This window comes from Chlamydotis macqueenii, chromosome 25 (assembly GCF_036417535.1).
Source record: "Chlamydotis macqueenii isolate bChlMac1 chromosome 25, bChlMac1.mat, whole genome shotgun sequence".
Taxonomy (NCBI): Eukaryota; Metazoa; Chordata; class Aves; order Otidiformes; family Otididae; genus Chlamydotis; species Chlamydotis macqueenii.
The window spans coordinates 705,311-733,234 of record NC_141580.1 but is presented as its reverse complement, the minus strand read 5'-3'; the positions used below and the strand labels follow the sequence as shown (position 1 = coordinate 733,234).

The window sequence follows — 27,924 nt, the reverse complement described above, 5'->3', positions numbered from 1 at the left end:
GGGGATCCCCAAGGCGGGGACCCGGCCCCATCCGCAGCCCAGGCCCGCAGCCGTCCGGCCCGGCGTTTTCCCCATTCCCGGGTGGATTCCCAGGCCTCGCTGGCTCCCGGCCTCCCCGGTGCTGGGGGCCGTGCTCCGCTCCTGCCCTCCCGCTGTCCCGGTCCCGCTGCCCGGTCGATGCCGGCTATATTTAGCACCACGGTGGCAGCAAGAGGCCGGTGCCGGTTATTTTTACCCAGCTCCACCACGGCTGCAGCGGGGAAGGGTCTGCGTGGGGCCACGCTGCGCTGCAGGCGCTGGGTTCTCGGGCTGGCGGGTGCCGTGTCCTGGCACGCGGGACCCCCGTGGGGCACAGCCCTGCTGCTGCTCCCGCTCTGGGGTCTCTGCCCGTGCCACAGTGACCCCGCGCCGCTCCGGATCCCGGCGTGAGCTGGCGCTTGCCGAAAGCGCCGGCACCCCCAGGCCCCTGCCGGCCCCTCGGCCCCTCCATTCCCGCAGGCCCCGTCCCGCCGTGGGGGGCTGTGTGACCCGGAGCCGGCCCTGCGCTGCCCCGGCTCCAGCACCGCTCCCGCTCCGGCGCCGGGACCGGGGATGGCAGCACGGGGCTCCTCTGCTCCCCGGCCAAACGGGGAGACGCCGGCGAAGGCGCCCAACAGCACCGGTAGCAGCTCCCCGGCTCGCCGAGCGAGCGCGGCCTGGGCTGAGCGCGGGCCCGCCGGCCGCCCCGCAGCCCCTGCGGACCACCGGCCCCGGCGCAGGGGCAGCGCTCCGCCGGCCGCCCCGGCCCGTGCCGCCCCCCCGTCCCGGCAGAGCCTCGCTGGCTGCGGCACCCCGAGGTGCGAGGCCTGCACAGGCCGGGGTTTCTCAGCGCCGTCCCCGGCCCCTCCGCCGGGGCCCCGCCGCGGGGCTGGGGTCTCCCCGGGGAGCGCGGGGGAGCCTCTGGCCGCGCCCCGCCCGTCGGGCCCGGTTCCCCGGACAGAGCCCGGCTCCGGGCCAGGCGCCTCCCGGGCGAGTGTCGGTGCGCGGGGCTGGGCTCTGCCCCCGCGCAGGAGACCGGGGGCCGGGCGGTGTCCCGGGGGGCGACCAGCGGTGCTGCCGGGCGGGGAGGGGGATTGGGGGTCCCGGCCGGGGCGGCCGGAGCCCCCGCGTCGCTGGGTGGAACCGGACGCACCGGGGCCCGGCCCGGTAACGGCGGCCGCTCTCCATGGTCCTGAGCCGGCCCCGCCGGTGGCCCGGGACGGCGGAGCCCCGCGCGGCGCCGAGCCCCTGCCCAGCCCAGCGACCCCCGGCCCGGACAGCTCGGGGCTGGGCTGGGGGCCCGCTCCGGCCCCCTCCACCCCCCACGGCGGGGTCGCGCCCGCGGCTCCGGTTTCCCCGGGTAAGCGATGCCGGTGCCGGGCGGGAGGGGGGCATCCGCACCCCGCCGGGACGGGGGGGTCCCGCTCCCCGAGAGGGGCGGCCAGGGGGCAGAGCCGAGGGATGCGCGGCGCCCGGGGGGGGGCAGGGGTGCTCCCACACGGGATCGGGGGGGGACGTGGTGGGGCGGGGGGCGCGGTGCCTCCCGGCAGCGCCTGGCACCGGCTGCCCCGGGCTCGGGGGTCCCGGCAGCTCCTCGCTGGGTCTCCCCGGTTCCCCCCCCCCACTCCCCCGCCTGGGATCTCGGGGACCGGCGGCTGGCGAGGAGCCGGGTGCGGGACCGGGGCTGCTCGGCGCTGTACGGACCCCCCCCAGCGGGGCGGGCCGGGGGCGGGGAGCCCCGGGGAGGCCCGGCCGGAGGATCCCGCCCACCGGCCCCGCCGCCGCCGCCGGCTCCGGGCCCGCCGCGCTGCGCGGGGCGCGGCCGCTCCGGCCCGGGGCGCGGGGCTGCTCCGCCCGGAGAGGCAGGTGAGTGCGCACCGGGACCCCCGGCACCGGGCAGGGCGGGGTCCCCGGCCGAGCCGAGCCGAGCTTCCCCCGGGGAAGCACCGGGGCTTCCCCCGGTACCGGGGGTGGGGAAACCCCGGGCATCCCCGGCTCACGGCACAGCCCCTGCCCCCGGGCTCCTCCAGCGGGGCCGGGCTGGGGCCCCGCTGTGTCCCGCTGTGAGGGGGGGACGCCCCGGCGCTGTGGCAGGGGAGCTGGTGGTCCCCGTCCTCGCTGCGGTGCGTCGTCCCGAGCCCCATGGCTGGGGTCCACCCGAGCCCACTGCGGGGCCGTGGACAGCCGCGTCCCACCCGTGGGGGGTCCCCGGGGGAAGCAGCGCCTGTCCTGGGTCACTGGCTTCGGGTTCAGTGCGGGGGGATTCCTGCGGTGGCCGGCTCTGCGCTGGCCCCCGGGCAGGGGAGGGTGGTCCCAAGGGCCAGTGTTTGCCCCAGGTTGCTTCCAGCAGGCTTGGGGGGGGGGGGGCGTCCCCCCGCCACGCTGATGTGTGAGGCTGGGGTTCCCGGTGCCCTTCGGCTTCTCTGAGCCCTCGTCACTGCTCGGGGACCTCGAGGAGCCCGGGGGGGCCGGCAGCGCAGGGGTCAGTTCCGCACCGACGCGACCTTGGTGCGTTTTTGGTGTTAGGGCGCCCAGCGATTGGGATATTTTGGTGTTATGGTCCTGGCTGCGCTGCCAGGGCCGCCCTTGGGCGGGCACCTCTGCCCCTCGCTGGGGACCCCCGGTCAGCACCCAGAAGCGGGTTTGCCGGTGGCAGGGTGCTGCAGGGAGCCGGGGGCGGTGGGACAGCGGCAGGCTGGCCCAGGAGGTGCCTGGGCGGCACAGCGCTTGCTTTGCCTGACGGGGTGCCCTGCGGTGCTGATGTCTTGACTTCTGGGATGGTGGGGAGAGCTCTTGCATCCTCGACGGCTGGGAGGATGCCGCCGATGCGTCGATGCCCTCATGGCCCTGCCGGGGACGGTCGGGGGCCCCTAGACCTGGTGGGACCCACGGCTGGGAGAGCCGGGCAGCATGCTCGCAGGGCTCGGATGTGGCCCTTATCTGCTGCCACCACCCTGGGAACTCGCTACACGCTCAGCTCCAGTGAATTTCCTTTTTCTGTTTTTGTTTCTTTCCTGCTGACGTTTTTCCCCTCCGGAATAAAGGGCTGGATGGGGACCATGGTTACCGGGTGGTGTGGGCAGCCGGGTCCCGCGGCCGGGGTGGCACCGGGCAGGGGACAGCAGCACCCGGCCACCCACCTGCGTGACCCCTCAAAAGGGGAAACCCCGGCATGCGTCTGCGTGTGCCCCAGGTGCTGCTGGGGAGCGGAGCTGGGGACGGGAACCTGCTCTGCCTCTGCCCGCACGTGTTTTCCATCGCGTTCCTGGGGGGCTGCTCGCCTGGAGCCAGGGCTCGCTCGCTGCTGCGTCCCACCAGCCGCCTCTGCAGGACGTGTCGGCCGCCTGCAAGCGAGCCATCAAACTGCCGGTGACCTTGGCGGGGCCGGAGCTCACCCCCGCCTCTGGCTCAGCCGGAGCCGTCTCCGTTTGTTACAGCCCAGCTGCTGGCGCGCGGGAGATGTGGCTTCGCTCGGCTCCCTGGCGCCTGATCCTGCCGCGCAGGGACCCTGAGCGAGGCCGCTGGTGGTAGAGGATGGGAGTGTGCATGAAACCCTGGCCCTGGCCCTGTCCCCATCCCTGTCCCCGTCCCCGTCCCACGGCCAGGCTGCGCGAGGGCAGGCTTGACGCTCGCAGATGGCACAGCGACGGTTCTGCCTTCTGGCACCCCTGGTCTGACGCTGTCCCCTTGCTGTCTCCATCTCAGATGCGCCAAATTCGGCTGAAACCACCGCGGATGAGAGCCGCGGGGCCGGTTGCAGTGTGATAAGGCCAGCACGGCACCATGCCTGCGGCAGAGCAGGTCCTCCTCCGCTCGGTGACCATGTGGCTGCTCCTGCAGAGCCTCCTCCTCCTGGCCTCCTGCCTCCGCTCGGCCGCCGCGTTTCCCAAGGGCTGCTACCCCTCAGAAGAGGAGGGGCTGAAGACCTTCCGCTGCAGCAATGCTCGGCTGACCGAGGTCCCCAGAGACATACCCAACGACACCAACAAGCTCTACCTGGACTCCAACCGAATCCCCTTCCTGCCCCGTGACGCCTTCCGGGACCTGCCGCTCCTCCTGGAGCTGGATCTGTCCCACAACGCCATCGCCAGTGTCGAGAGCGGGGCTTTCCGGGGCCTGGCAGAGCACCTGCGCTCTCTGGACTTGTCTTCCAACAGGCTGGTGTCTGTCGGCAAAGACGCCTTTAGCAACCTGAAGGCCAAGGTCAACCTCTCCAACAACCCCTGGCGCTGCGACTGTCGGCTGCAGGAGCTGATCCGCACGGTGGACCTGGCGGCCGGCTCCTCGGGCGGCATCGTGTGCGACTCCTCCTCGCAGGAGGAGCACGTCGGCAAAGCTTTCCTGCAGGTGATCGCCGACATGGACTTCTGCAACGTGTACAAAAAGACCACGGACATCGCCATGCTGGTCACCATGTTCGGCTGGTTCGCCATGGTGATCTCCTACCTGGTCTACTACGTGCGGCAGAACCAGGAGGATGCCCGGCGGCACCTGGAGTACCTCAAGTCCCTGCCCAGCAAGCAGCGGAGGTCGGAGGAGTCGTCCACCATCAGCACAGTGGTGTGAGGCACCGGCGTCCCACAGGACACGGGGACCCGTGGAGCTGGGGATCGGCCGCTCCGCAGGCCTGCCGTGGCTGCGAGACCTGCCACGAGCCGCCCTCATCGCACAGAAACAGCCACGGATTCGGTTCGTTCTCCTTGGGGAAGCGGCATCTGGCAGCAGGAGCTGTGGCTGGCGGGCGCCCGGCTCTGGCGCAGCGAGGGGCAAAGCGGCTGCGGCTGGGGCAGCTATCGGTGATGAGCGCGGAGCGGCCGCTGCAGCTGCCCGCTGCCTCTGTGTTATGAAGGACCGGAGAGACCCCGAGCGTCCCCCGGCACGCGGCTGTTGCTCCGACCAACCTGGACATTCAGACTTCATTTAAAACTTCTCTATTTCCTTTGCAGAGATCCCCTGGGGCATTAACGAAATCGATGTTTTAATCCCTCCCTGGCTGACCCTCGGCTGCCCGAGGGATGTTCCCGGCAGCGCTGGGCAGCTGGGGCCTGGCTCGCTGCCTGGCCGGGCAGCGGGCAGGGCTGTGCCGCGGGGAGGAGTGGTACGGCCGTGAGGCCAGTGCCCTGCTGGGTCGCTGGCCCCGGGAAGGTCACGGGCTGTGACCGCAGCCCAGTGGGACCGAAGGACGGGGCAGGAGGTGGGGACACGCCGGTTGGGAAAGGCAAGAGGCAGGTCTGGTGCCTCCCCGTCTCCCGTCTCAGCCCCCGCTGCTCCCCGCTCCTTTCCTGGCATCCCCGGGCCAGGCGGAGCGAGGGGCGTGGGGGTCCCTGGTCGGAGGCGGAGTGGGCAACCCCAGCACTTCCCCCTCGGAGCGCGCTGGTGCTGTAACGGGGAATAAGAAGCAAAGGGGAGATGAGCGCCCCGGGCTGAGCCGAGGGATGCGGGTGCTGGTGGAGGGGAGCCGAGGGGCCCAGGCGGTGGGTCCAGCCCTGCCGGGGGGTCGGGGGGAGTGGGTTTCCCCTCTGTGCTCCCCGGGGACCACACGGGTGGGTGTTTGCAGCCGGCAGCACCCCTCACCAGCCTGCTCCGACCTGCTGCCGAGAGCTCCCACCTCTCACTCAAGGACTCACACGGCTGCGACCGGTCACTGTGACGGGAAGCGGGGATGGAGGGAGCCGCCGCGGCTCCTCCGCCCTCTCCCCACTCCCGCGCCGCTGGCAGGAGCCTGAATCTCCCCTAAAATGCCCCAAAGTCCCTTCTTGACACTTTCAGAGTTGGGCTGCAGGTTCCTGGTGTTGGTAGGTAGAGGCGAGGCTGGGGGCTGGCACGGGTGGGGGTCAGTGCCCACCTTTGGGTTCACAGGGTCCAAGCGGCGACTCAGAGCAAAGCCAGAGCAGACCCAGACTCTTCCGACCGAGTGTCTGGCCCCTCACAGAGCTGGTTTTGCTGGTTTTGCCCTCTTTTTAAACCAACTGAAGCTAAATTGCCTTAATTCACCAAGAGCACCAACCAAAGCTGCTTGAACATCCTCCGTGCCGGGCCAGACCCAGCTCCGCTGCCCCGGCGCAACGGGTGCTTATTGCTGGGTCTGGCCTCAGACCCTGGAGCGGGCAGCGCGTCCCGGCACGGGCAGGGCTCCGGCCGCTGGCTGCTGCCCGTCCTCCCGTGCCGCGGTGCCGGCAGGAGCCACGGGACGGAGCTGGCCCTCCACAAGTGCCTACTTTCCCAGCGCAGACCAGCGGCTCTGTGACGCACAAGCGCCTCGGCCCCAGCTCCGCTCCAGGCGTCCCCCGCGCCCGCAGCCCCATGGCAGCTTCCCCACCCCGTACAACCGGCTGCGGAGCAACGGGGCCGGGGGGATTGGACCGCGCCACCATGAGCGGCTGCATCGCGGCCGGCGTGGGCATCCCCAGGCGCCCGTTCTCGTTCCCGCGGCGTGCGGGGGCACCCGGGACCCTCTGACCCAATCTGTGTTTTGTTTAAGGGACCTTTTACGTTATTCCTTTATACGACAATAAAGTTGGCTTTGACTTTGGAGCCCGTGCCCGGCATCTGCTGTGTCCACGTCTGCGGGGGGCACAGGGCGCCGCTCCTGCGGCAGCTGCAGCTTTGGCAGGGGGGCAGCCACTGTGCTGGAGCCACCCCAGTTGCCGGTGACATCCAGGCCACAAAGGAAGGGCGAAGGGCGTCTGCGACAGCCGATGATCCGCATCCGGCTCTGCTGGGTGCCCCTGGGCTGGCGCGGTCCGAAACGCGATACGCGGTCCCTCCGGTAACCCTGCCCTCGCCTTCAATAAATGAACAGCCTGCTCGGCTCCTGCGAGCGCGGCTCAAGTCTCTGGCACGGTGCCGGTGCCCGAGCCGCCTCGCACCAGGACCCTGTGGGGTGGTTTGCGGGGGCCCTGCTCCGCTCCCTGCCCTCCTGTCCCCACCGGCCCAGACACGGGTGTCGCGTGGCACACGGGGAGGGACGGTGATGCCCGGGGTGGACGAGCCCTTCCCAATGCCTGCCGTTCCCCGGTCCCCATGAGGGCCCTGGCATCCGCAGCGGCCCCGTGCTGGTTCCCCAGCACCTTTCCCTGCGCGGCGCGTGCCAAAGCGCGGTGCCAGGGAGGGTGAAACCCGGGACCTAACACGGAGTGACAGCTCCCGCTCGTGGGACATTAACCTCGTTTGTCACTTGGCTGTCTCCAGACGCAGCGCAGCATGGCACGGCTGTGACGGCCCACGGACCCCAGGCTCCCGAGCAGATGGCTGCCGTCCCTCGTCCCGGTTCGCTCCCCGGGGACCCACGTCCCGCGGCCCCGGGAGCAGCTGGGGAGGGCTGAGAGACGCAGCAGGACGGGCGGCCCCAGCTGCCACCCCGTCAGTGGGGCTGTGCTCCCCGGGGTCCTGCTGGTGTCCCCCTGCGGGGCTGGATGACACCGAGACCCCAGGGACTCCGGGGAGGTGTCTCCGAGCCGCTCTGAGCCCTGCGTCGGCCAAGGAGGGGACAACCGCAGGTGTCCCCAGGGACGATCGCAGCCCCGTGGTCGGGGAATCGCGCGAGGTCCCCTGAGACCGACCCCAGCGCGGGTGGCTGCTCTCCGGGACCCGGCGAGGGCTTGTGGCAGGGCCAGCGCTGCCTGGCAGGTCTCGTCTCCAGCTCTGTCCCCTCTCGTGTCAGAAAAATCTGCAATAAACTTTGGGAAGATAACGGTCTGGGAGAGACTGGTCTGCACTGGATTTATGCCGTTGGTAATGTCGGGCATTTAATCAGGTGTTGCAGGGAATGGGGAAGAGCAGAAAACTGGGATTACGGGAATCTTTCCGGGAGGCGGCTGTGGGCGAGCCAGGCCGTCGGAGGGCTCTCCGGGGTCTGGCCCAGCACAGGAGCAGGTTTGGGGCCGGCAGCCTGCCAGGCACCTCGGGCAGCTCGCATCCCATGGGGGGATTGTCCTCATCGCCCTGTTTACTGTCCAGCAGCACGCTGCTGCGGGCAGGCTCCTGCCGGGGCACTGGGGGCGGGCACGGGGGGCTCAGCGTCACAGTCAACGCTTTTCCTTAAGCGAGGAAATATAACCGTCCCTTTTAATACTGCGGTTCTGGGTAATTCGCATCCTGATGTACTGCAGATTTATCTGCTGGGATCAGCAGTGGGAGAATTAGCAGCGTGACCTCCTTCCGCACCGTTCCAGCACGTCGGTAAATCTCTGTTATTAACTTCCAAGGTGCTCTGCCCACCCGCGCCAGGCGGGTAATTAACCAGCCTGCCGGGGCGGCTGCGCTTCCTCTCCGCGACGGAGGAAAACGTGTCAGTGGGGCGAGACCGAAGAAGCGAGGCCTCGCTGGCGGTGACGCCTCTCCTGCCCGCCCGGCGCTGAGACCCCCGGGAGCCCTGCGACGCCCCCGGGAAGCCAGGCTCTGCGCGGCCCCGGCTCCCCCAGCGAGCTCGCCGCTTCTCGGGCTCGCCGGCTGCGGGTCCGTGCGTCCGGCAGCGCTGACGGAGGCTCTGCCCCGCGCCGGGGGTGAGCGTTCGCTCGTGCAGGGTTGGCTGCTTGAGAAGGAAGGCGAAGCGATGCTTTTCTCAGCCCGTGAATGAAGCACGTTCAGCAGTCGCGGCCCCAGACCGCATCCGGAACTTTTAACTGATTAGATTTAGATGAGGGAAGGAAGGATGTCTAATTGTTTAATTTCCACAATTATAAAAATATTTATAAATAATTAGAACCGATGGCAGCAATTACACTGTGATTAAAGCTGGTCTACACTTCATCAACGGCCCTTCAGTTGTGTAGCCTTATTTATTTATTTTCACCACAAAAATCCATTTACAGTGGCATCGCTGCCAATAACGAATCACACTTATTCACTGCCCGCGCAGGACGCATCAATCCGCCGATGTTGCTTGTTATAGGAACGGTGCTGCGCAGAAAATGTGGCCGCCGGACTTCGGCAAGAGGAAATTTGATTTCAGTGGGTAGGAAACCGAAGCAGAGCTAAAAACCACATCTCCTCCCGGCGCGTGGTGAAGAGCTCGGCGTTTGAGCCGGCCGCAGGCTCCCCTCTTGACTTGCTGTTTGTTTTCCCTCCCGTCCCTCGTGCGAGCTGGGCATCGCCGGGCAGAGGGATCGTTTCTCCGATTGCCATTTTTTAAAGATGAGGTTGTGCCTGGTAATAAAAGAGGGGGACCCGCAAAGCTTCCCCTCTCAGAGGGAATCATCGTCTTGCCAGGCACTTTTCCTGCCTCGGCGGGAGACGCGGGGACGTGGGCATCCGTGGGTCGGGGCTGGGGCTCGTGTCCGTCCCGTCCTCCCGCGGGAGCGCGGCTGGGCTGCCCTGCCGCCCACCACCTCGCTCCAGCCTGGGATTTAGGTGCCAGAAAGCAGCACAAGCTCCTTTAATTCCCCCTTGGTTCCAGCTCAGCAGAGCACTTGAACACGCGTGTAATTGTCTAAAAACCTTGGGTCCCACTGAGGAACGCACCGCGGCTGCTGTCCCTGAATACGCTCTGCCTTTCACAAAAGGCTCCCTCGGCTCCCAGCCCTCGGCTCGGACTCAGCAAAGCAGCCGATCCCCTTCGGGCGCGACGTCCCAGCCTGCGCGGGAGCGCGGCCGCACCTGGGAGTTCACCTCGGCTATCACCCGTCCTCACCAAGGCCCAGAGCTGCATTCCGGGATGTCCCCACGCCACCCAGCCCAGAGCGCCCGCAGTGTCACCGGGAGTTTTTGGGGACAGAAGCAACACCCTCGACTCCTGGCCAGGCTTTGTTTGCAAGCCACTTGCCAGCCAAGCGGCTGTTGGGCCGGGTGCTCGGGGGAATTCCTGGGGGTGGCTCAGCCCCCCATCCCAGGTGTGCTGCGTTCCTGGGATGAGCCCGTCCCAGGGCACCTGGTCCCGCTCCTCCTGCCCGCCCTCCCCGCAGCCCCTCTCCTCATAACTGCCGACGTGCCGTGCTGTGAGCTGCAGTGTGCTGTGCTGGTGCCTTGGGTGGCCTGCTCAGCTCCTGTGGGCTTAAATTCAGAGGAGGAGCAGCTTGCGGGTCAGCGGAGGTGTCGGGAGGCAGCCTTCCCACTGGAGCAGAGGTGTTGCCGTCGCCCGGCGGATGCAGTCCCGTGCCCGGTTGGTGCGGCGGCTCTGCGGTGAGTGCTCTAACCCGTGCTTGTTAAGCGGCTCTTGAGGGTTTGTTCCTGGCAGCTCTGATGTTCAAGCCGTGGGCCGTGGCTTTCGGCTGGAGGATTGTTTTTGCCGTTTCTGGGTGTTTAAAAGTGCTCGTGTGCTGTTGGTCTGCAGCCTGGGAAAGGATGAGGTACCGGAGGCCTCTGCAGAGCAGGGGACAGAAAGTTTTAAGTTCTAAATTTATTACTTGTGCGAATTCACTACTCTTGAGGTGCTGTAATTGTCCTTTGCAGAAAGCATGACTAGAGCTGCGTGGCTGGGGCAGGTTAAAGCTGAGCCTTGCAGGAACAGCCGGGTTCCTGCTGTGGTAGAGCGCCGGCTACGGCTCGCGTTTCCAAGAGGAAGGTGTGTAAGAGCAGAGCAGGGAGAAAAAAGAGGATTTAAAGCGGTGAGGAAGGCTCTCAATTCCTTGTGAGCTATTGCAGCTGGGGGAGGTAGAGAGCGATCGTGAAAAGTAAAGGTGAGGAGAAGGGAGAGCTGATTACAGCTCTTTGTAAAACCTGAAGTGTGACAGCGATTCAGCAGCTCGGGAGAAGGGAAGGGAGCGAGCTGCGAGGGGTGGTGCGTCAGAAATAAAAGATGCGGCTGCGTTCGGGGCTGTCACAGGCGGTGAAGGGGGGAGTTCTGGCTGGATGGAGAGAATTTACACAGGAAAGGTGAAAGCGAAGCCATTTCACATCAGTTTTCCATGGAAGTCTCCACAGAATTAATGACACACACTCCTCTGCAATGTAATACTGAAATACTTGACCTATTTTTGTACTCTTGAGGCACTATTAGAGCTTCCTATACCTCCAGTTTTTAGGAGGAGGGAGTAAGTGCTCCTATGACTCGCTTGCCATTGCACTTAGTACCTCCTTACTGCTTTTTTTCTCCGTAATTTATGCATGTGGCATTCCTCTGTTGTGAAACAGGCCAAGAGATGCAGGCAGCAATCGCCGAGCCCGTCTGCTTAATCTGTATAAGCCTGAGCCGTGCACACAGTGTCCAGTTGGCAGCTAAGATAATCAGCCTACAGGCAGTTTAAATGCTCGTTACAGTACATTTTATTCATCAGTATTTAATAAGTAATGATTCTGAAAAGCTTGGAGCGTGGTCTGTGCCCGTACCGTCTCCTGCTGTGTTCCTGTCACAGTGGATCAGCTAAACCGGGCTGAATCTGGTCAGTTTTTGGATGAATACCCACCAAGGAGTTTCTAGATGCCGTAAGAAGTTGCAGTTATTGAGTAGGAGGTGCTCTTTTGCTTGACTTAGTCCCGCACTGTGCAATGAAGCAAGGGCTGGCTCTGACGGGATTTCCTTGTCCGCATGTGCGCGGGGTCCTCTTTGTCGGACTGCGGGGGTTGCACGACCATCGCACAAGTGGGTTCAGAAGGGGCTGCGGCGGCCAGCCGTGCTTCACGAGGGAAAGGAGGGTGAGAGTTCTCTGGTGGCTCGATGAAGTGAGTCTGGAAGGCAGCAGCTCCCAGCAGGGAACAGTTTACGAAGCTGAAAACCAGGCTTTAAAAGCCTGTGTCCTGGTAGCTCCGCGGAAGCCTGCGGCAGGCTGGCCGCCCTGGCGGGCTCGCACAGCCCACGCACCGTACGCTGGCTGGTGAGAAGTCAGGGTTACTTGTGAAGCTTTTCGTAGTAGTAAAATAAAACCTTTATTTATGAGCAAAATGATCAATTGCTGCAGATCCAGCAGCTAACCTTCAAAAGCAGATCAGAGTAAGTCTTCTCTGGAAAGAAAACTTTCCCATTATCTCAGTGCTTTGGCAATTTGTATCCTGACTTGTTGCTCATCCGGTGAACTTGATGGGAATTTGCAGCTGGTGTAAGAGGATCATCTGCTCGTACAGCACCTGGAGCCAGCGGAGCTCTGCCATGATGAGTGGATGCAGCTGAAGGAAAGGATGCAGCAGCAAGCAGGCGGGGGAGGCTCTGCAGCCTCTTGCCTCGGACATACCTGCTGCTTTCTGGGGAGCAGCAGGCAAGAAGAGAGCCCGAAAAGCTGAGTCCTTGGATCTCCTGCCTGCTGGGCTGTAGAAGTTGTTATCAGCCCTCTCTCTGGTCTAGGAGACCTGACTTCACTTCCCACTCTGCTGGTGCCCGCTCGTTGGCAGAGCGATGCAGAAAGCCCTGGGCGGGCTGGTGTCCGATAACCACTGCATTGTACAGCTTTGCACAGGGCAGCTGGGAACACTTCAGGCACAGAGAAAGAAATGGGAGAAGAACAAAGGGAAGGGCACTTAATGTTTTTAAATCATGAAGATTAAATACTTGTATTGATATCTGCTAGAAATTGCTCATAGAGACTCTGGCATATGTCGTGATAGCATGTAATTCCACTACAACTCTCTGCCGTCTTTCCCCGAATTGTTTATAGCTCCTTCATGCTCTCTGAAACTGCAGCACAAAGCTGTGGTGTCTGGTGTCCTCGCCAAGAAACAGACTCTTTGCACTAACAGCCATGTGGCAAGTTTCCTTTTTAATTTTTTTTTCATTGAATTTTACCTGAATACAGAAACTGTAGGGATGCATGACTGATGTTTTGCTATTGTTCAAAAATGAATGTAGAATTCCAGAATTAGTAGCTAAAAATGAAAAGAACATCACAAAACCAGTAATGCTTTCACAGCTGCTCTTTGGTTTTCCAATTTCTGTTTTAAGTTTATTAGCAAGATCTTGCTCCATACTTTTTGACTTGAGGCCTTGTACAAATCTGGCAGGTCACTCCGTTGTTAGGACTGTAAGTTCCGGGATCACAAACCACTGCGAAGAGAACACAGTCAGCATTCCAGCTCCCCCCGCCCCAGCCAGCGGACCATCACGCACCACCACGTGCCTTCCCAGTACTGTGAGATCTTGTCCTTCCCAAGCTCGCTGAGCCTGCCCCTCACTAAACGCTCCAAACTCCAGCACTAGCAGTAGGTGCTGCTGGCAAAGGGTCTTAGAAAACACTCAGCTGTTTTCTAGCAGCACTACTGTCGAGGTAACGGTTTCTTATTTGCTCTATATCCTGAGCACAGTCACTCACCAGTGACCTAGAAGAAAAAACCGCCACCTCACTGCTTCCACTTGCTCTGTTTGGAAATGCAGTTACACCTATGAGCACGCTAACAAACACTGCCTGCTTGTTTTCCGTTTCCGCCAGCTTTGTTTGCGATGTGAATGCCTTTCCAAAAGGTGAATGGACATACTGTTACTTTCGACAGGGATATCTACCAAACGCTCTTCAGAGAAATCTGGTCAGAGCTAATAAGCTATACTTAAAGCAATGTATTTTATACTTACCACAGCAGCTGGCGCAGTTCTTGTGGGTGATGTCGTTTTTCCCAAAACCTGGTCGACAACTGTCAATGTGAGTAACTGAGAAACTGTTGTCCACGTAGTGTATTGCAGGAACAGTCTGGAACTCGTGCTTCAGAGCATACGTCTGCTTACTGAAAAACTCTCCAATGCGATCTCTTGCCTAAAATTCAGAAGTGTTGGAAAATTTTTTTTTTTTTTTAACGTAAACATGTTAGTTCTAATTTCCACACACTGACCTGTCACCTTATCTGAGAGTCTCCTTTGGCTGCAGGGGCCTGGGATCAGACCCCGTGTGCCACCTGAGAGCATGTTTTAACATTAAGAAGCCAGAGGGAACAGACCTTAGAAATCAGCTACAGTAGACTTACTCTAAATTGTATTTAACTTACCAAATTCTAAACCAAAGATTTAGAGAACTGGAAGCTCACTATACTGGTATCTATACTAATGTTCATAATTCTTTATTCTTAAAAGTAAATATAGAGGAAATAATGAGCCTGACTTTTTTTTAAACTGTTTGGATCAATTTGACTCTTAAACAGTTTTCTGTCCTGAACTGAGTTATTTGAAATCCACGAACCATCATTTACAATTATATGAATCCCATAAAATCTGGGTGAAGCTGGATTACTAGCAGTCAAATCTGTAGATGTTGAGGCAGAAATTAGTGTTAATTACGCAGAGAAGACACAAGGCTGGCTGATACAGAACCTCTTGAACTCTTAGGTTTGTCGCATCTTCACAACCATAAGGAGCCTGGTGGCAAACTTCCTCCCATCCTGGTGCGAAAGGATTTACTGTGGGTGGGAGAAAAGATACGCTTCAACACACGTACATGTTTATCACAATGAACTCAAATACCTCAAGCAGGTATCTTGATGTTCGTTTCAGAAAACATTGACCAAATGCATTACTGCTTTTAGTATCTTACGGCGCTCACTTCATCCTGTTGTACCCTCTTAATCTCACCTCCAACTTGTAAAGAGCAATGTTGTCTTTTTTTTTTCTTTTTTTTTCTTTCATCTGTCTCTGCCTTCAGTCAAGATCATGATTTGAAACAGTTCTTCTGACCTGGTGCATTTGAATGTTGAAAATGATTGACCAATAAAAGTGGGGGAGGGGAGAACTAGATCTGGTCCTGATGGTTTCTATTCAGTTGCTTAAATCGCTTTGTTCCAGTAAGAGTCAGAGGTCAACCCATGAAACAGTGAGGGGAAAAATATGCGAAGCTGACAGGAAGAATGGAACTAAATCCTCACATAGTACCCTCAGGTTACAGAGAGAGCTGAAGTTTTACCTAAACTTAAAACCTCTGTGTCCTCGGTTTGTTCTGAGTGATTCTGTACTTCACTGAGGGGGAAAAAAGGTTACAAAACTGCTCCGTAACCTGTTGGATGGTCCCTCTTGGTACACGATGAGAACAGATACAGGAGACAATGTGGTCAAAGCATTAATGAATAACTTCCTTTCCTCAGTGATAAAACATCTCTAAATTAGGGCAGCCATCAGGGTTGATTTAACCTGTTTTGCAAGGCAATGCGGCCACATCTCTATTACCGTAAGGGAACTGAGGCTCTTGCTTTTAACCTCTGTGCAGCTTCCTAGAATCAAGCAAAACCACAGAGGTCACAGACTTCAAGTAATCAAGTAATGAAAACAAAATATGACCGTTTTCCCTTTACAATTACATTACTGGAAAAATCATGGCATCTTATCAGCTACCTCCTTTTGACAGCCCTTTCAAACTGCACGCCTTGAAAAGTAACCTTTCTCGCTAAGGCTGTGAGAAGCGCGGTACTACAAATTCAACACAAAACCTGCATTTTAGCTCCCTCTGTGGGCTAGTAAGAAAAAATACAGGACTCCAAAAGAAAGCAGGGAAACACATTAGTCAAGTATACCTTCAGAGGTTTTTATAGCACTCAAGTTGTTTATAAAATAAATGATCCCTCCCAAACACTGAGATCTGTTACCTTGAAAGCTAACAAATAGCTCATGCAGGAGGCCTTGCTTTGGAGTCTTGACAGAATGGCATTTGTAGGAAGACTCTATGATGTGACATCTCAAATCAGAGATGATGTTATTTAAGATTTTCTTCAGTTCCTCAAAGAACCGGCCGTTAGCTGCTAGCTGGCATTCCTTTGTAGTAAAGCGAACAAATACCCGATATGCATGGTCAGCTTCCCTGTATGCTTTAAGAAAACAGTTTGTGTGTGAGTTCTGTGGTGAAATCACAGATGGGTTCTTATACAGACCCTTTTCACCTGTTGCGATGTACTTTGTATCCGAAATACGGGCTTCTATTCAACAGTAAACAAATAAATAAAGCTTACTCATTAACCATAACAGAACAAATTTGTCCTCACCACAGTTGACTTGAATAGTAAGAGATATTTTGGTTTGAGATGTACAGGAATTTACATGCTTGTGTTCCGAGGCTCTGCTGCCAAATAATAAACAAAATAATGGGGCAAACAGTAAAATAACACAGACCTAGCATGTCTACAAAGTTGTGTAACTGAAATGGATTGGGATTATGCAAAAACATTCCATGCAATTATGGTGCAGGAGTGAATGTTTTCAAAAATTATCTAAAAGTTAATGTTTCTCGAGCATTTTTGGAAATGTTATTTTGTGGGTAGGGAGGTGATATTGGTGAACGGTGGTTACAAATGGTGGAAGAAGGCTCGAGTTTGCTGCTCAAGCAGTTGGGGCAGAGGGCTCCTTCTGCACCAGCATGTTTGGTTTGGTAATCTTTCACAAGAGACTGCACTCGGACACGAGCTTCCTTCTCAGATCTTGGATACTGGTGGAATTGTTGCAGTTCACGTCATTCTTATTAAGGGTAGAGGTTATTTTATTCTTTGGGTTGCCATATATTCTTGGTAGAAGTTATTTAAAACTCTTTCCAAAACTGGAAGGGGGGATGTGTGTGGTTTAAAAAAAAAAAATTATTCTGAGATAAAATGTCAACCATTTTTTTTTTTTAATCAAGCCTATGTGCATTAGCTTACTACTAAGTTATCGATCATACCGAATACCATGAATTTATACACCTCAAACACCTCTCTCTCTTCTTGTGTTGTAGTTTCTATGATCTTGCGAGAGAGAGTGCAGGTGTAGGCTCCAGACATAGACTCCTTAAAACCCATCACCATCAGCTTTCCTGTTTCTGTAAGATTCGCGTACATTCGCCCTAGAAGAGAAACAGGAAATACCTGATTACTGGAAATGTTTGGTTTCTGATGCTCTGCTCATTTAGGATGTTTGAAGATGAGATCCTGCTCTTGTACATAATGACACCGATTCGTGTTAGTCTGAAATAATCTAAAACTTATGACATTTAGGACTCATTGCTAGCTTCCTTCTGTCTCAAGCATTCAAAAATTTTAGAGAAGAGAAACGTAGACTAGTGTCAGAGCTTGTGGAAAAACTTGACAAAGCACCAAGGGACTATTTTGATATCACTCTACAGTAGGATGCTGGGTCCATAGAAACAAGGAGAATATATTATTTCATGTACAGTAACCTACTCCGACACTTGTGGTTGACTTTTTCCCTTTCTAAACAGAAAACAAAAAATAATTCTCTATCTCAGCATATTTTCCTGATTGCCTCCCTGCCCGCCAAGGCAGGGGCTGTTTTTAAGTTTGTGAAAAAGTACTGTAAAAGCCTATTTTCTTAATGACTGAGGAAAAAACAGCTAAGGCAGGCAGAGTGGAAATCCTTTGTAGTCTGAACAAAGAGACTAACCTTCTAAACTTTTTCCATCTGGACCAATCCACAAATACTTGGGATCTATTACTTCTTCTTGAGAACGAGCCAAATCCATACATAGTAGAAACGGGCTGTTTGTAAACATCTTAACATACACGTTAACTGCAATACAAGAGAACAAGGTAAATGATGTGAAATGCTTATGTGGAGTGAAATTACCAAAGTACTAATTTCAAAAACGTGTCGAGTTTACTTTTCCCGTTGGAGCCGAACAGCACGAGGCTGGCTCCCATGGCGGAACTGTCCGCAGCGTGGCTGGTGCTGGCTGTGCCCTGCCCCGCAGCCGCCGCAGCCCCACGCCAGTCGTCTTGCAGGGTCACAAAAAGCCCCAGATTTCGAGTCTTCTGCAGATTAGACGTTACATTTTCGGAAGTGTTGACAGTAGCTCCATGGGACACATGTATTTCTAAAGCCACCCCCTCCTTGTCACTGTATGCGACCAGGATCGTATTCCGGAGCTTCCAGCACTGTGTTCAGCTTGGTTGTGTCACTTCCATTCCTAGTGTTGTCTACATAATGATCGCTGTACTTAAAAGACCATTTTAAAAGTCTCGTAAGATCTAAATATACATATATACAAAGACAAGTTTACCTTCATGTTTGAGATGGCCATAAATGTAATTCTTTTCTATTAAACCAACAGAATGTTGCTCTTCCTTAGGTCCAGCTCTCACTGTAGGTAAAAGGACTTACAATATTACAGAGAAATCCAACTGTGTGATTGTTAACCTTCTGTTTTGTCTCTTGCCTTACTTTTCCTCTCTCCTCACACTTATGTTTCTCATAAACAAGGGCTCACACTTGTTGCTGACTTGCTGGTTTTTGCTGCTTGAGTTGCCCAGGCTGCAAATCTGTCTTGATATGCCAGGTCACAAACTAGCTGAGCCTTTCTCTTTGCAAAAAGCCAATGAAACTGTTACAAAATGTACCTAGAAAGCTAAGGCTCTTCACAGTGACCCCAAGGAAAGCCAGGATGGGTGCAACACAGAGACTGTGGGCCTTTGCCTTTTGGGAAACAGCAGGCAGATGTTTGGGCATGAGGATTTCTGCTACGAGAGCCCCCAGAAAATGTGAAAACCGTTACAATTTGTGCTTTTTCAGGCTACGGCAGCAGGCTGGGATGGCCCTGTCTGACCGCCGCTGTCCAGGACGCGGGTCAAGAGGGAGAAGGGCCCTGCGGGGACCCACCCTTTCCCATCTGAAAAGGGCTTTATGGCCATCAGCCGAGGGAAGGTCCCCCAAAGCACAACCGCCCTCCACGGAGAGCTGTCCCTCGGCGGCCCGAGCCCCGCAGCCGCCCTCCGACGAGCCGCTGCCGACGGCGGCCCGGCCCGGCCGCTCCCTCCCGCGGTACCTCCAGCCAGGGCACCCACGCCCGCCACCACCACCGCCACCGTCCCCAGCAGCGCCCCCGGGGGCCGCCCGCCGCCCGCGGCCATGCCGCACCTTCTCCCCCCCCCCCCCCCGCCAACGGCCGCCGCGCGCCGCCAACCGCCCTTCCCGCCCTCCGCGCGCGCCCGGCGCTTCCCGCCCTTTCCTCCCCTCGGCGTCGGCGGGGGCGGGCGGCCGCTCACCGCAGCGCCTCGGGCAGGAAGGGGGGTCCGCAGCTCCCCGCTCGCCCGCCTTTGTTCTTCCTCACCCACACCCTGTGCTTTTCAAACATCCTCTTAATATTACCTTTTTTTTTTTTTTTTTTTTTTTTAATTTGCTTCACAGGCCTGCAAGGTCCGTGGGCTGCTCGGCTAGTGAAGGATGGCCCCAGGTGCCAGCTGCCCCGTCGGACTCCTGCCCTGTCAGCCCCATGCTCGAGAAACGACGGCATTGCTCTTCCACAGTGCATAGTGAAATGTACTTTTGACTCTTAAGGTGGTGTTTCCAGCTGTGTGGGCGAGGGTAGGAAAGAGCCGAGGGAGGTGGGGATAGGTGCAGGCACAGGCTGTGGTCTGGCTGCCCTGGGACGGCGACTCTGGCTCTGCGGTCTGGGGTCACTGCCGGCTTGGCGGGCCGGGGTGTTCTTCAGCTGCAGGCTTCTGGAGCAAGCCTTTACGGGACACGGACTTGCAGCTTAAAAACAAAACCCAAACCCATTCCTGCCATTTGCTGTGAAAGAGACTGAAAATAAGAGCCGGGCATATCCTGTTGGCTCAAAACCAGAGCCGAATGCCACATTATTGCTTGAGGCACTCAGTGGTTTTTAAGTCAGTTACATGTTTTGGAAGACTTTCTTACGACTTTTAAAAGTATAACTATTTTGTTTCTAGAGTGAATGTTACAAAAATTCTCAGGAAACGCAGCTGAACAGGGAGAAGAGGGTACTTGCATTCAAGCACACCGCACATCATGAGAGAGAATCATAGAATGGTTAGGGTTGGAAATGTTCAAGATCAGGAACTGTGGCCGAGCCCCTGGTAATTAGCTAAATCATATTTATCGTGCAGCCCCAGACCATGCTGGTGTCCGAAAATGATGTAATAGTATTTGCATAACAAATATGGAACCGGCCAGCACAGGAATGATAGCTATTTTTGTAGATAGCTGTAAAAGTTTCAATTCAATGCTTCCATGTAAAAAAAGCACTAAGGTTACAAGTTTTCTTTAATAAAGCATACAGGAAAAAAATATGTGAAAAAGACAGTATCAAGTTATTGATGGAAAGTACTTTTACTCAAGGCTAGTGGCATTTTAAAGTAGTGTCTTTCTCATTTCATGTCTTCCAAAACTCATTGCTCTACTAAATGTGTGCACTGCCTCATTATTTCACTTCTCTCTTTGCAGGGAAGCAGCCACGCTTTCTTCTTCCTTAGACCAAGATACTAACTCTCAAGTGGTCGGTTAAGGTATAAGATCTATGTCAGTGTTTTCATTTTTAATTTCCTTGCGCTGCTGAACAGTTCATAATTAGGACCACCTCAAAAGCTCCAGCGTTCCCATCTGTTGAATGTTTTCAGTTTTACTCAAAGTTAACATTTCACGCTTATATCATATAGGCAAAATGATTCACTCTTTAACGTGTCGGCAATAAACTAGTCATATTTCAGTCTGAACACCCTCTGTTTCTAAGGATGTTTATATCCTATTGTCATGTAACTGTCCTACACAGCCCATCACTCCCCAGCTTGCTGATTATTGTAAAATGGTATCTTTACTATAAAGCTTTGTCTGCAGTTTTGAATCTTTATAAACTTGGGCTCCTGATCTGTGTCCTTAGTCAAATGACTTATTCCTCTTCAAGTCTGTAATATTTCTAAGTTGCATACTGATAAATTGTCATTACAGATTTGTAAGCTCGGGGGGAAGAAAGCTGTTTATCTTTAAGAACAAGGTAAGGGCGGGGGGAGGGTATGACAAAATATGAAGTCATGTGTTTATGGATTACTAGGTATTTTTGCTAACAGCTAGAAGCTCTATCAGAAATTATAGAACAGGAAAACATCTAGTATAAATTTGTTGATACTGGTGTACATAGATTTTTGGATCATTAAAAAGGCAAATATTTTATCCTAGGAAATATGTAGGGAGATTTCCAGGAGTATGGGGTCACGTGAATGACCTGTGCAAGGCTCTGGAGAGATGTTACCTGGGATGCAGAAGAGGAGTTTTGTCTCCAGTCTTAAGGTGGGTGATCTAAAGCAGGGATAATGCGAAGGACAGCCACAGTGAACATAATGGCATTTTTTATAGGCTGGCAAACCCCAGCTCTTTTAATTTCTTCCCCTGAAATAAGAGCAGAGAGAAGACATGATTGCGTATCTGTTGGGAAACATGAGGGAAAGTGAGGATTTAAATTAGAGAACAAATCGGGCAGTAAAATAAAACAGCCGTGAATAATCCTGGGATGGTAAACAGAGAGAATTCTGATCATCGCACTGTAGATTCCAGAGCTTTCTTAAAGTTCATAGGAGTAAGAAACCTTCCTAATTATCAAATGGTTTTGTAAGGGGAGTACAGGATTATTTGGAATAGCAGAGAATTGGGCTTGATTATCCTGGATAATTTTTTTTGTTAATGTTTTATTTCCAGAATCTTTTTCAAAGTGATAGAAAATCATCGATATAAGAAGCAGCCGCTGACACAACAGAAAGTAAGTAGTAGAATTGTTTCCATGTTGTCTTGTTATCACACACCTGAGCTACGGTAATTTGCAGTTGCTGTCTTTTGGGTTTCTGTCCGAGTGATCGGGTCAGATCACAATTTCTTTTGTCATTTCATTAACTTCTAGATTCTCGAGTTGCATGAGCATTATTACTGGTTTCTCTACCCCTCTGTGGAAGACATAGGTAGTAAAGGAACAAAATGCATTGAACCTCCATCAAACCCCCCAGGTTCTCAGTTTTAAAATATAGCTGAGTTGCAGAGCCAAAAAAGCCCAAACCAGAAGCACAAGGTGATGAAATGAGTATAAAACTGTAATAAACAGACGCAGCAAGGGTCCAGAAGTGCGCCCGCCCTAGTCATCCTGAAGGCCATCAGCGAGCCTTCCATCTACAGCTTCTCGGGTTTGTTGTTTTCCTTTTTCTCTGCTGTTTCTCTGGCTCATCAGAGTTTGAAGCTGCAAACACGAGCTCTGTGTGGATGTCAAAGCACGCCAGGTACAGACTGTTCTGTGCTGATCTGAGATCTAGGCCAGCTATTATCTTTAGGCCTCTGGTAAATAGCTCTGAGCTTTGGGTGAAGCAAAATGCCGTGACTAGTGCTTAGCTTGCACGTAAAGTCAAGGCTGCACTGGTCTGGTACAGCTTCCTCTCACGCTCCCTCGTGAATCACGGGTGGGTTTGGGTCGGAAGGGAGCTGTAAAGGTCACCTGGTGCCACCCCCCTGCCGTGGGCAGGGACATCTTGCACGAGGTCAGGTTGCTCGAAGCCCCGTCCAAGTGTGGAGCAAGACTCCTTATGGAAGTCTAGTCTTTGTGCTAGATGTACAAAAACATCATCTAACTATTCCCCGAGTACTTTGAAATTCATATTTGCTTTAATTTATTCTAAAACTTTGTAACTTGATTTAAATAGCACTGCTATTTTGTTAAGAAAAGTGGCTGACAAGTTTTATTTTACTCTTATCTCAGTTACTTCCCTCCAATATGCAGTCTGAGGAGTGCGATCCGTTAAGGAATAACGCAAAGAAAGCACCATTCATGTGAGGGTTGAGGCGGCCTTACCAAGGGCAAACAGAGCCAGGACAAAGTGTGCACAAAGGAAATAGTGTAGAAAATGTTACTCTTTTCACGTGTGTGGGCATCGCAGCGCACAATTGCCACACCAGTTCTAATAAAGGCTTGGATCGCTTGGCTCTGCAGCGTGAAATGAGTCAGAAGTCTGCCAACGCAAAATAGCTCTGTGTCACCCAGCTAAACTCTCTGTATGAATAGCTACTGTCCTTTGAGTGACCCAACCCGTCACTGCAAGCTTTCCCGCGCTGTTCTGGGAGGCTGTTGCTGCTTGCTGCAGGCTTTAAAGATGAAGAGCTCCCTAGAATGTGAAGTTGTATTTCTGATTGGCTGTCCATAACGGGTTGTGGGCCCATTTGTCTGTCACAGAAGGGGTTGTCAAAGGGCTTCCCATGTGGCAGCGCTGAGGGACTGGGGGAAATGGAGCATGCTTCTTGTCAGATACGCTTGCACGTGGAGATGTGGGCTGGAGGCAACTCTTGACTTATCTCGAGCTGCGGTGGGCAGCTGGGGATTGCCCGGCTGTCTTGGCCCTGAACATGGCAGCGTATCTAAGCCCTCAGGGTAGCGTTGCTCCTGTTAGGTTGGGGTTTTCTCTGCTGGAGCTGCTCCCCTCGGTCCCACTGCTGACGCTCTCCCTGCAGAAGGACTGGCTGTGGCTCCTTTGGCTGTGGAGCCCCTCTGATGGTGGAGAAGGAGCTTATCTCCATGACGGAGGGAGGGATGTTTTCCCTGAGCACAGGGGCTTCCCATGTTTTGTTCTGGCCCCTTGGCCAGACCAAAGCCCGTAGTTGTGTGTGAGCAGGGCTGCTCCCAGCTCCACCACCGCGGGGTTCACCGTGCTCTCTTGCAGCCCGCTGGGTTCCCACTGCAGGACGGCTTCGCGGGGCCGCTGGAGCGGCGGGCGGTGCTGGGGCTGCTGTCGGCCTCCCGCGCTGGAGATGCTCTGCACCGCCCGATGCCGCTTGTGCTCCGAAAATGGCCTCGGCCCCCCCGTGCCCCTCCGCCGCCCCCGCGGGGCTCCCAGGCAGGCAACGGGCCGGGGCGGGGGCCAGGACCGGGTCGGCTCCGCCGGCCGCCGCCCGGCGCCGCTCTCCGCCCGCCGCTCCCGGCCGGGCCGGATGTCGCGGTGCCCGCGGGCGGGAGGGGAGGCGAGGCCGGTGAGCTCCCGCGCTGGCAGTCCCCGAGCCCGGGGCAGGTGGAGCCGGGAGCCGCGGCCGGAGCATGGAAGGTGAGACACGACCCCGCTCTTTCCACCCCTGCCCGCCCCCGGCCCCGGGAAGGCGCTGCCGCCCCTTCCTCCCCGCCGACCCCGCTCGCACCGTGCTCCGCCGCCCGCTTGCTTCCAAGCGGCTTCTTCAGCGCTTTCTGCAGACAGATTGCAGCCTCTGGAGGAGAAATCGAATCGCGTGTTGCAATTAAACAGGAAACGAACAGGGCTTTTTTTCCCCCCTCGGTTTAATTTCAGAAGCTTCGCGACATGTATGATAAAGTAGGGTTTTAGAGCCGGCTTTATCTGCTGTTCATATCCTGGGTTTTAACGAATTAAAGGATGTGTTAGTTTCTTTTTGCTTGTCAAACGTGCGTGTAACTTTGCGAGCCATCAAAAAACGAGTTGCAAGTTAATCTTGGGCTACAGCATAATTCACTTTTGAAGAAAAGCAAAATTAAAAGTGTTTTTAACAAGCCTGGCAAAGAAGCATTGCGAAGCATCACTTGATTTATTATTTCAGAGGTGGACACTTATTTCAACTCATCGTTTTAAGGATTTGAGTTTAGGTTCCACTGTGTCTCAAGGACTGGAGGCTTTTTTTTTTAAGTTAGATGAAGCTGTCTATTTAAAAATGTATTCTCCTTTGCTAAAGGCTTTAAAAATGTTTGTGTTTAATTGTTTATTCTCATAGAATCTGACAATTGAGACTCACTGCTTGAGAGATGTAACTAATGTTTGGAAAGAATGGATCTGGTGGCAGTTTGGCACTTAGAAATGCAGCTTCATTTTCTTGATCAAGTTGGGACCACTGTCTGTCTTTTGTGGGAGAAGAAAGCTCTTTAGGTACGTCAGTAATTTTAGTCTCTGATTAGAAAATGAGTGTGTTTCTGCCACTGCAAGTGAGAGTAAATAGTTTCTTTTCTGTGTTCCTATTTCTTGTACACTTAAAAGTTAACATGTAGATAATCCTTCAGGTGTTAGCTCTGTCTGTGGGGCTTATGAGGATCAGTTGATGTGCCCGAGCTTGTGTTGGGGGTGAAGTTAAGGTAAAAGACAGTGTTACGCTGCGTTATCTGTGGATACAGTAACTGCTACCTGTCGCTGTTTTCATGGCCCTTGGGAAAATCTCAGTTCCGGTGGAGTCAATGGAAAACTGGCCATTGAGGACAGACGGGTAGCACTTTTGTCCTCAAGTTTCTATGCGAGGAGGCTCCGTACAGTCTCTGACCGGGAAGTGGGCGCTGGCAAGAGTAGGTGTTGGAGACCTGGGTCTAGGAACCCAAAACCTGCAATCTACTGGGTTGTATCTCTACGTGACTGGTTTATTTTTTTGCAAAGATCACAAGAACTGACCTCATACTGTCTTTTCCATTTGCTGGATGGGGAAGAGCATCTTGTTAGTTATTCCGCTGTTTTCAGAAGGTCGTATGCTACAATATGAGAAAAACGTTACCCTTAGTTACACATTGCTGATCAGGATTTCTTCCCAAAAGGACACGTGCATTTAGAATGCATGTGTCATTTCAAACATTACATGATGCTTCAGAGCAGCAGAGTGTGGGAGACCCTGCAAAGAGTTTGTTTGGCCCAGGTACCTTCTTCAGAAAGCCAGCGAGGCTGTAAATGCTGAAGAAGGCCGTTCAGTGGGAAATCAGATAGGCTTTCTCTCGCTAATAGCACAATGCAGGTTGAAGGTGAAAAAGGTCCTGGGGTGAAAGAGGTTGGCTGCTGTACGTAGCAAAGGCGCTGGCACCGCTGCCAGCATTTAAGGATAAGGCTGTGGGGCCCTACCTGTAGGGCCCGAGACTGGTGTGTGTTTTATTTTGGCTTGCTTGTGCCTCCTAAGAGGGTGCAAAGACAAGGAAAAAAGCTGTGTTTGCTCCATATGCTGTGACAGAAGGACTAAGAGCATACAGGATTTAAAAAGATGTCCCCTTCGCAATGCTGTTGGGTTGAAAACTGCAGCTGGCAGTAAAAAGGCAATGTTCTGGTCTTCCCTTTGGAGACAAACAGGTAAGATTATAATAATTCAAGACGTACCTCCCATTCTGTTGACTACAGCTGTATTGATGATAGAAGGGTGTTAGTGTTATCACTTATTTGAAAAACACCGATTTTAGGGGGGTTAAAATACAGGTAGGCTTTTTTGTTGCTTCTATTCACTGGTCAAATGCCAGGATAAAGTATTAATACAGTTAGGTATTAAAATGCCATAGCGCTTTTTTAGCAAGCTATTTGAATATTTTTGCTCACTTTGGCTATTGGCGTGGAACACAGGATGGCAAAGGATTGGTTTCAAAAGCACACGAATCTTACTTCTGCTTTGCAAATGAACCTTGTGCGTCAGCTGCAGCACACACAAGACAAGCGTCTCCTTTCCATGCACCCTACTCAGTGGATCTCTGTGAAGCTTGGGAAGACTGACGTGCTCTGTAAGTGATTTCCCGCATTGTGCTTTTCTGAACGTTAGGTAGAAATACGGTCTTGTTTATACAGAATCGGGGATGGAAGCCTCCTAGACCTTCTCCTTCTAGCACACTTACGTGACACAATGAAGGATCTGCCTTAAAATACTTTACTCAGGAAAGAGACCTGAGGTTAAACATTAAGAGATCACTAAGGCTGTAAGAAGCTGCTTGAGACTAATATCTTAAAGAAACCAGGTTTCTGGATGTTGAAGTGGATGTTGGAGGCTTGAAAGTGATACAAAGACTGAGAGATTTCTCAGCAGAAAGAGAAACATTACACAGTATGTTGTTCTTCAGAAGGATTGTACTGCCCAGCAGCCCATCATGGACAGGAGCCTGTTATGCTCAACAAAATGTAAATAAATACCCAGCGATGCTCTCCAAATTAAACAGCTGACTGTCGGAGGCCTGGCTGACCAGGTCCTGCTAGGCTGCGGCGTGGTTCAGGCAGCACTGTTCTCCAGCAGTGCGGAGGTGCTCGGAAGAGAGCGGCTGCCCCGCTGCTGGGGCTGTTGCACTGTGTGTACGAAGAAGCCTGTGCTGATGCCATTTCCCCCACGAGCTATAGCAGTGTACGTGTCCTCGGGGGAGTGACTGTGTGCTTGGGAGATGTCCTGGGACAGCCAGGGGTTTCTAAACCAATATATTTAGACAGGCATGTATGCAGGATTATCTGATTTGAAGCAGCCACGTAGGGGCTCTAATTCTTCATTTTGAGACCTCCTGGACAACCCGGGAGACGGCGGAATTGCTGCAGAGTCTCCAAGCCACACCTCTCCCCGACTGGCAGGCACCCTTTTTGCTTAATCCTGGGGCTTTGCCCAGTTCAGAGCTTTCGCCCCATTTGGGAGATACCGCACAGCGTTTCTAAATGCAATTAAAATCGAACTGAAGTATTACAGAATAATGGGGATTTAATTGTCTTGCCCAACGCTTAATTACTTGCACAATTACAAGGGTTTGTGTAATTTAAGTGTATTATTATGAAGTAAAATTAAAATCAATACTAGAGAGAATTTGGTTGTGTACCTGGTATTTACTGATGTTTCCCCATCGTTATTCGCAGTATAAACTGGTCTGTTTGCTTCCTTGTACCTCGCTTCTCCTGGTATGATAAAACGAAACAAAGACAAATTAAAAGCTGTAACTATGGATTTCCTTGATCTTATTTATTTTAAAAATACAGATTTAGTAAATATTTGAACTTTTGTTACTTAATTCCATGACTGTTTATGACACAAGGCAACACTTGTAGCCCTGATAAAAGACACTTAATGAAAAGCTTGCATTCATGCTAAACTTGCATGGAAGGATAGGAGCTCTGATTTAACTTTAGGTTACGTGTCGTAAGTGCTAATAGCTTAACACCTCGACTCCAGTCAGGAGTTACACCCTGAAGAGCTCAGGCTGCTGCTGGAGGGCTTGAATCATTAATAAGTCCGTCCTTAAAGGCGTTGGTTTTTTCCTGCTGCTCCTTGGTATTAGCTGGTGAAGAGTGATGGGAACTGCGTGCAGAATGTAACCCTTACACCCATTATTGAGAAATGGGAGTTGAATGCTTTCATTTAGGAGAAAACAGAACAAACACTTTAAAAAAGATTTGCTGGATAGTTCTAGTGTTGCTTTTTTCCCCCTTCTCCGAGTTTGCCTTTGTTTTGTTAGATGCATCAGCCCATCCTCTGTTTAGGCAGTTTTCTGGATAGCCTCATCGGATACCGGGGTTCTCTGCTGTAGAGTTAAGAGCTCTATACTTCGGCGTTGCAGAGACCACAAAAATGTTCCATGTGCAGTGGTGGTAAAGATAGATAATTATGGGGTAAATGTCACTAGTGGT

General features: G+C 54.2%; 3 protein-coding genes across 5 annotated transcripts in view; 2 read left to right on the top strand and 1 right to left on the bottom strand.

Annotated features, from left to right (window-relative positions):
* The first annotated feature begins 1,807 nt into the window (after positions 1-1,807).
* LRRC3C (leucine rich repeat containing 3C) lies at positions 1,808-6,552 on the top strand. Its single transcript, XM_086767020.1, has 2 exons — positions 1,808-1,884; positions 3,724-6,552. The coding sequence occupies exon 2, from the start codon at positions 3,802-3,804 to the stop codon at positions 4,582-4,584; it is 783 nt and encodes a 260-aa protein (XP_086623146.1). The 5' UTR covers positions 1,808-1,884; positions 3,724-3,801; the 3' UTR covers positions 4,585-6,552.
* A 5,693-nt stretch (positions 6,553-12,245) lies between these two features.
* On the bottom strand, positions 12,246-18,684 carry ZPBP2 (zona pellucida binding protein 2). Its single transcript, XM_086767014.1, has 9 exons — positions 18,615-18,684; positions 17,838-17,918; positions 17,222-17,347; positions 16,503-16,664; positions 15,442-15,660; positions 14,180-14,265; positions 13,451-13,628; positions 12,671-12,928; positions 12,246-12,358 (listed from the first exon to the last, which is right to left on the bottom strand). The coding sequence occupies exons 1-8, from the start codon at positions 18,682-18,684 to the stop codon at positions 12,831-12,833; spliced, it is 1,020 nt and encodes a 339-aa protein (XP_086623140.1). The 3' UTR covers positions 12,246-12,358; positions 12,671-12,830.
* Positions 18,685-23,564: 4,880 nt separating this feature from the next.
* The window catches only part of IKZF3 (IKAROS family zinc finger 3), a 34,213-nt gene continuing 29,853 nt past the window's right edge, over positions 23,565-27,924 (top strand). For 2 of the 3 annotated variants that reach the window (XM_086766984.1, XM_086766982.1), the window contains exon 1: positions 25,929-26,054. In XM_086766984.1, coding sequence (XP_086623110.1) covers positions 25,952-26,054 — 103 coding nt within the window. In that variant the 5' untranslated portion in view covers positions 25,929-25,951. Of the gene's footprint in view, positions 23,641-25,928; positions 26,055-27,924 lie in introns of those variants that run through there. The other variant, XM_086766983.1, reaches the window with a different exon arrangement.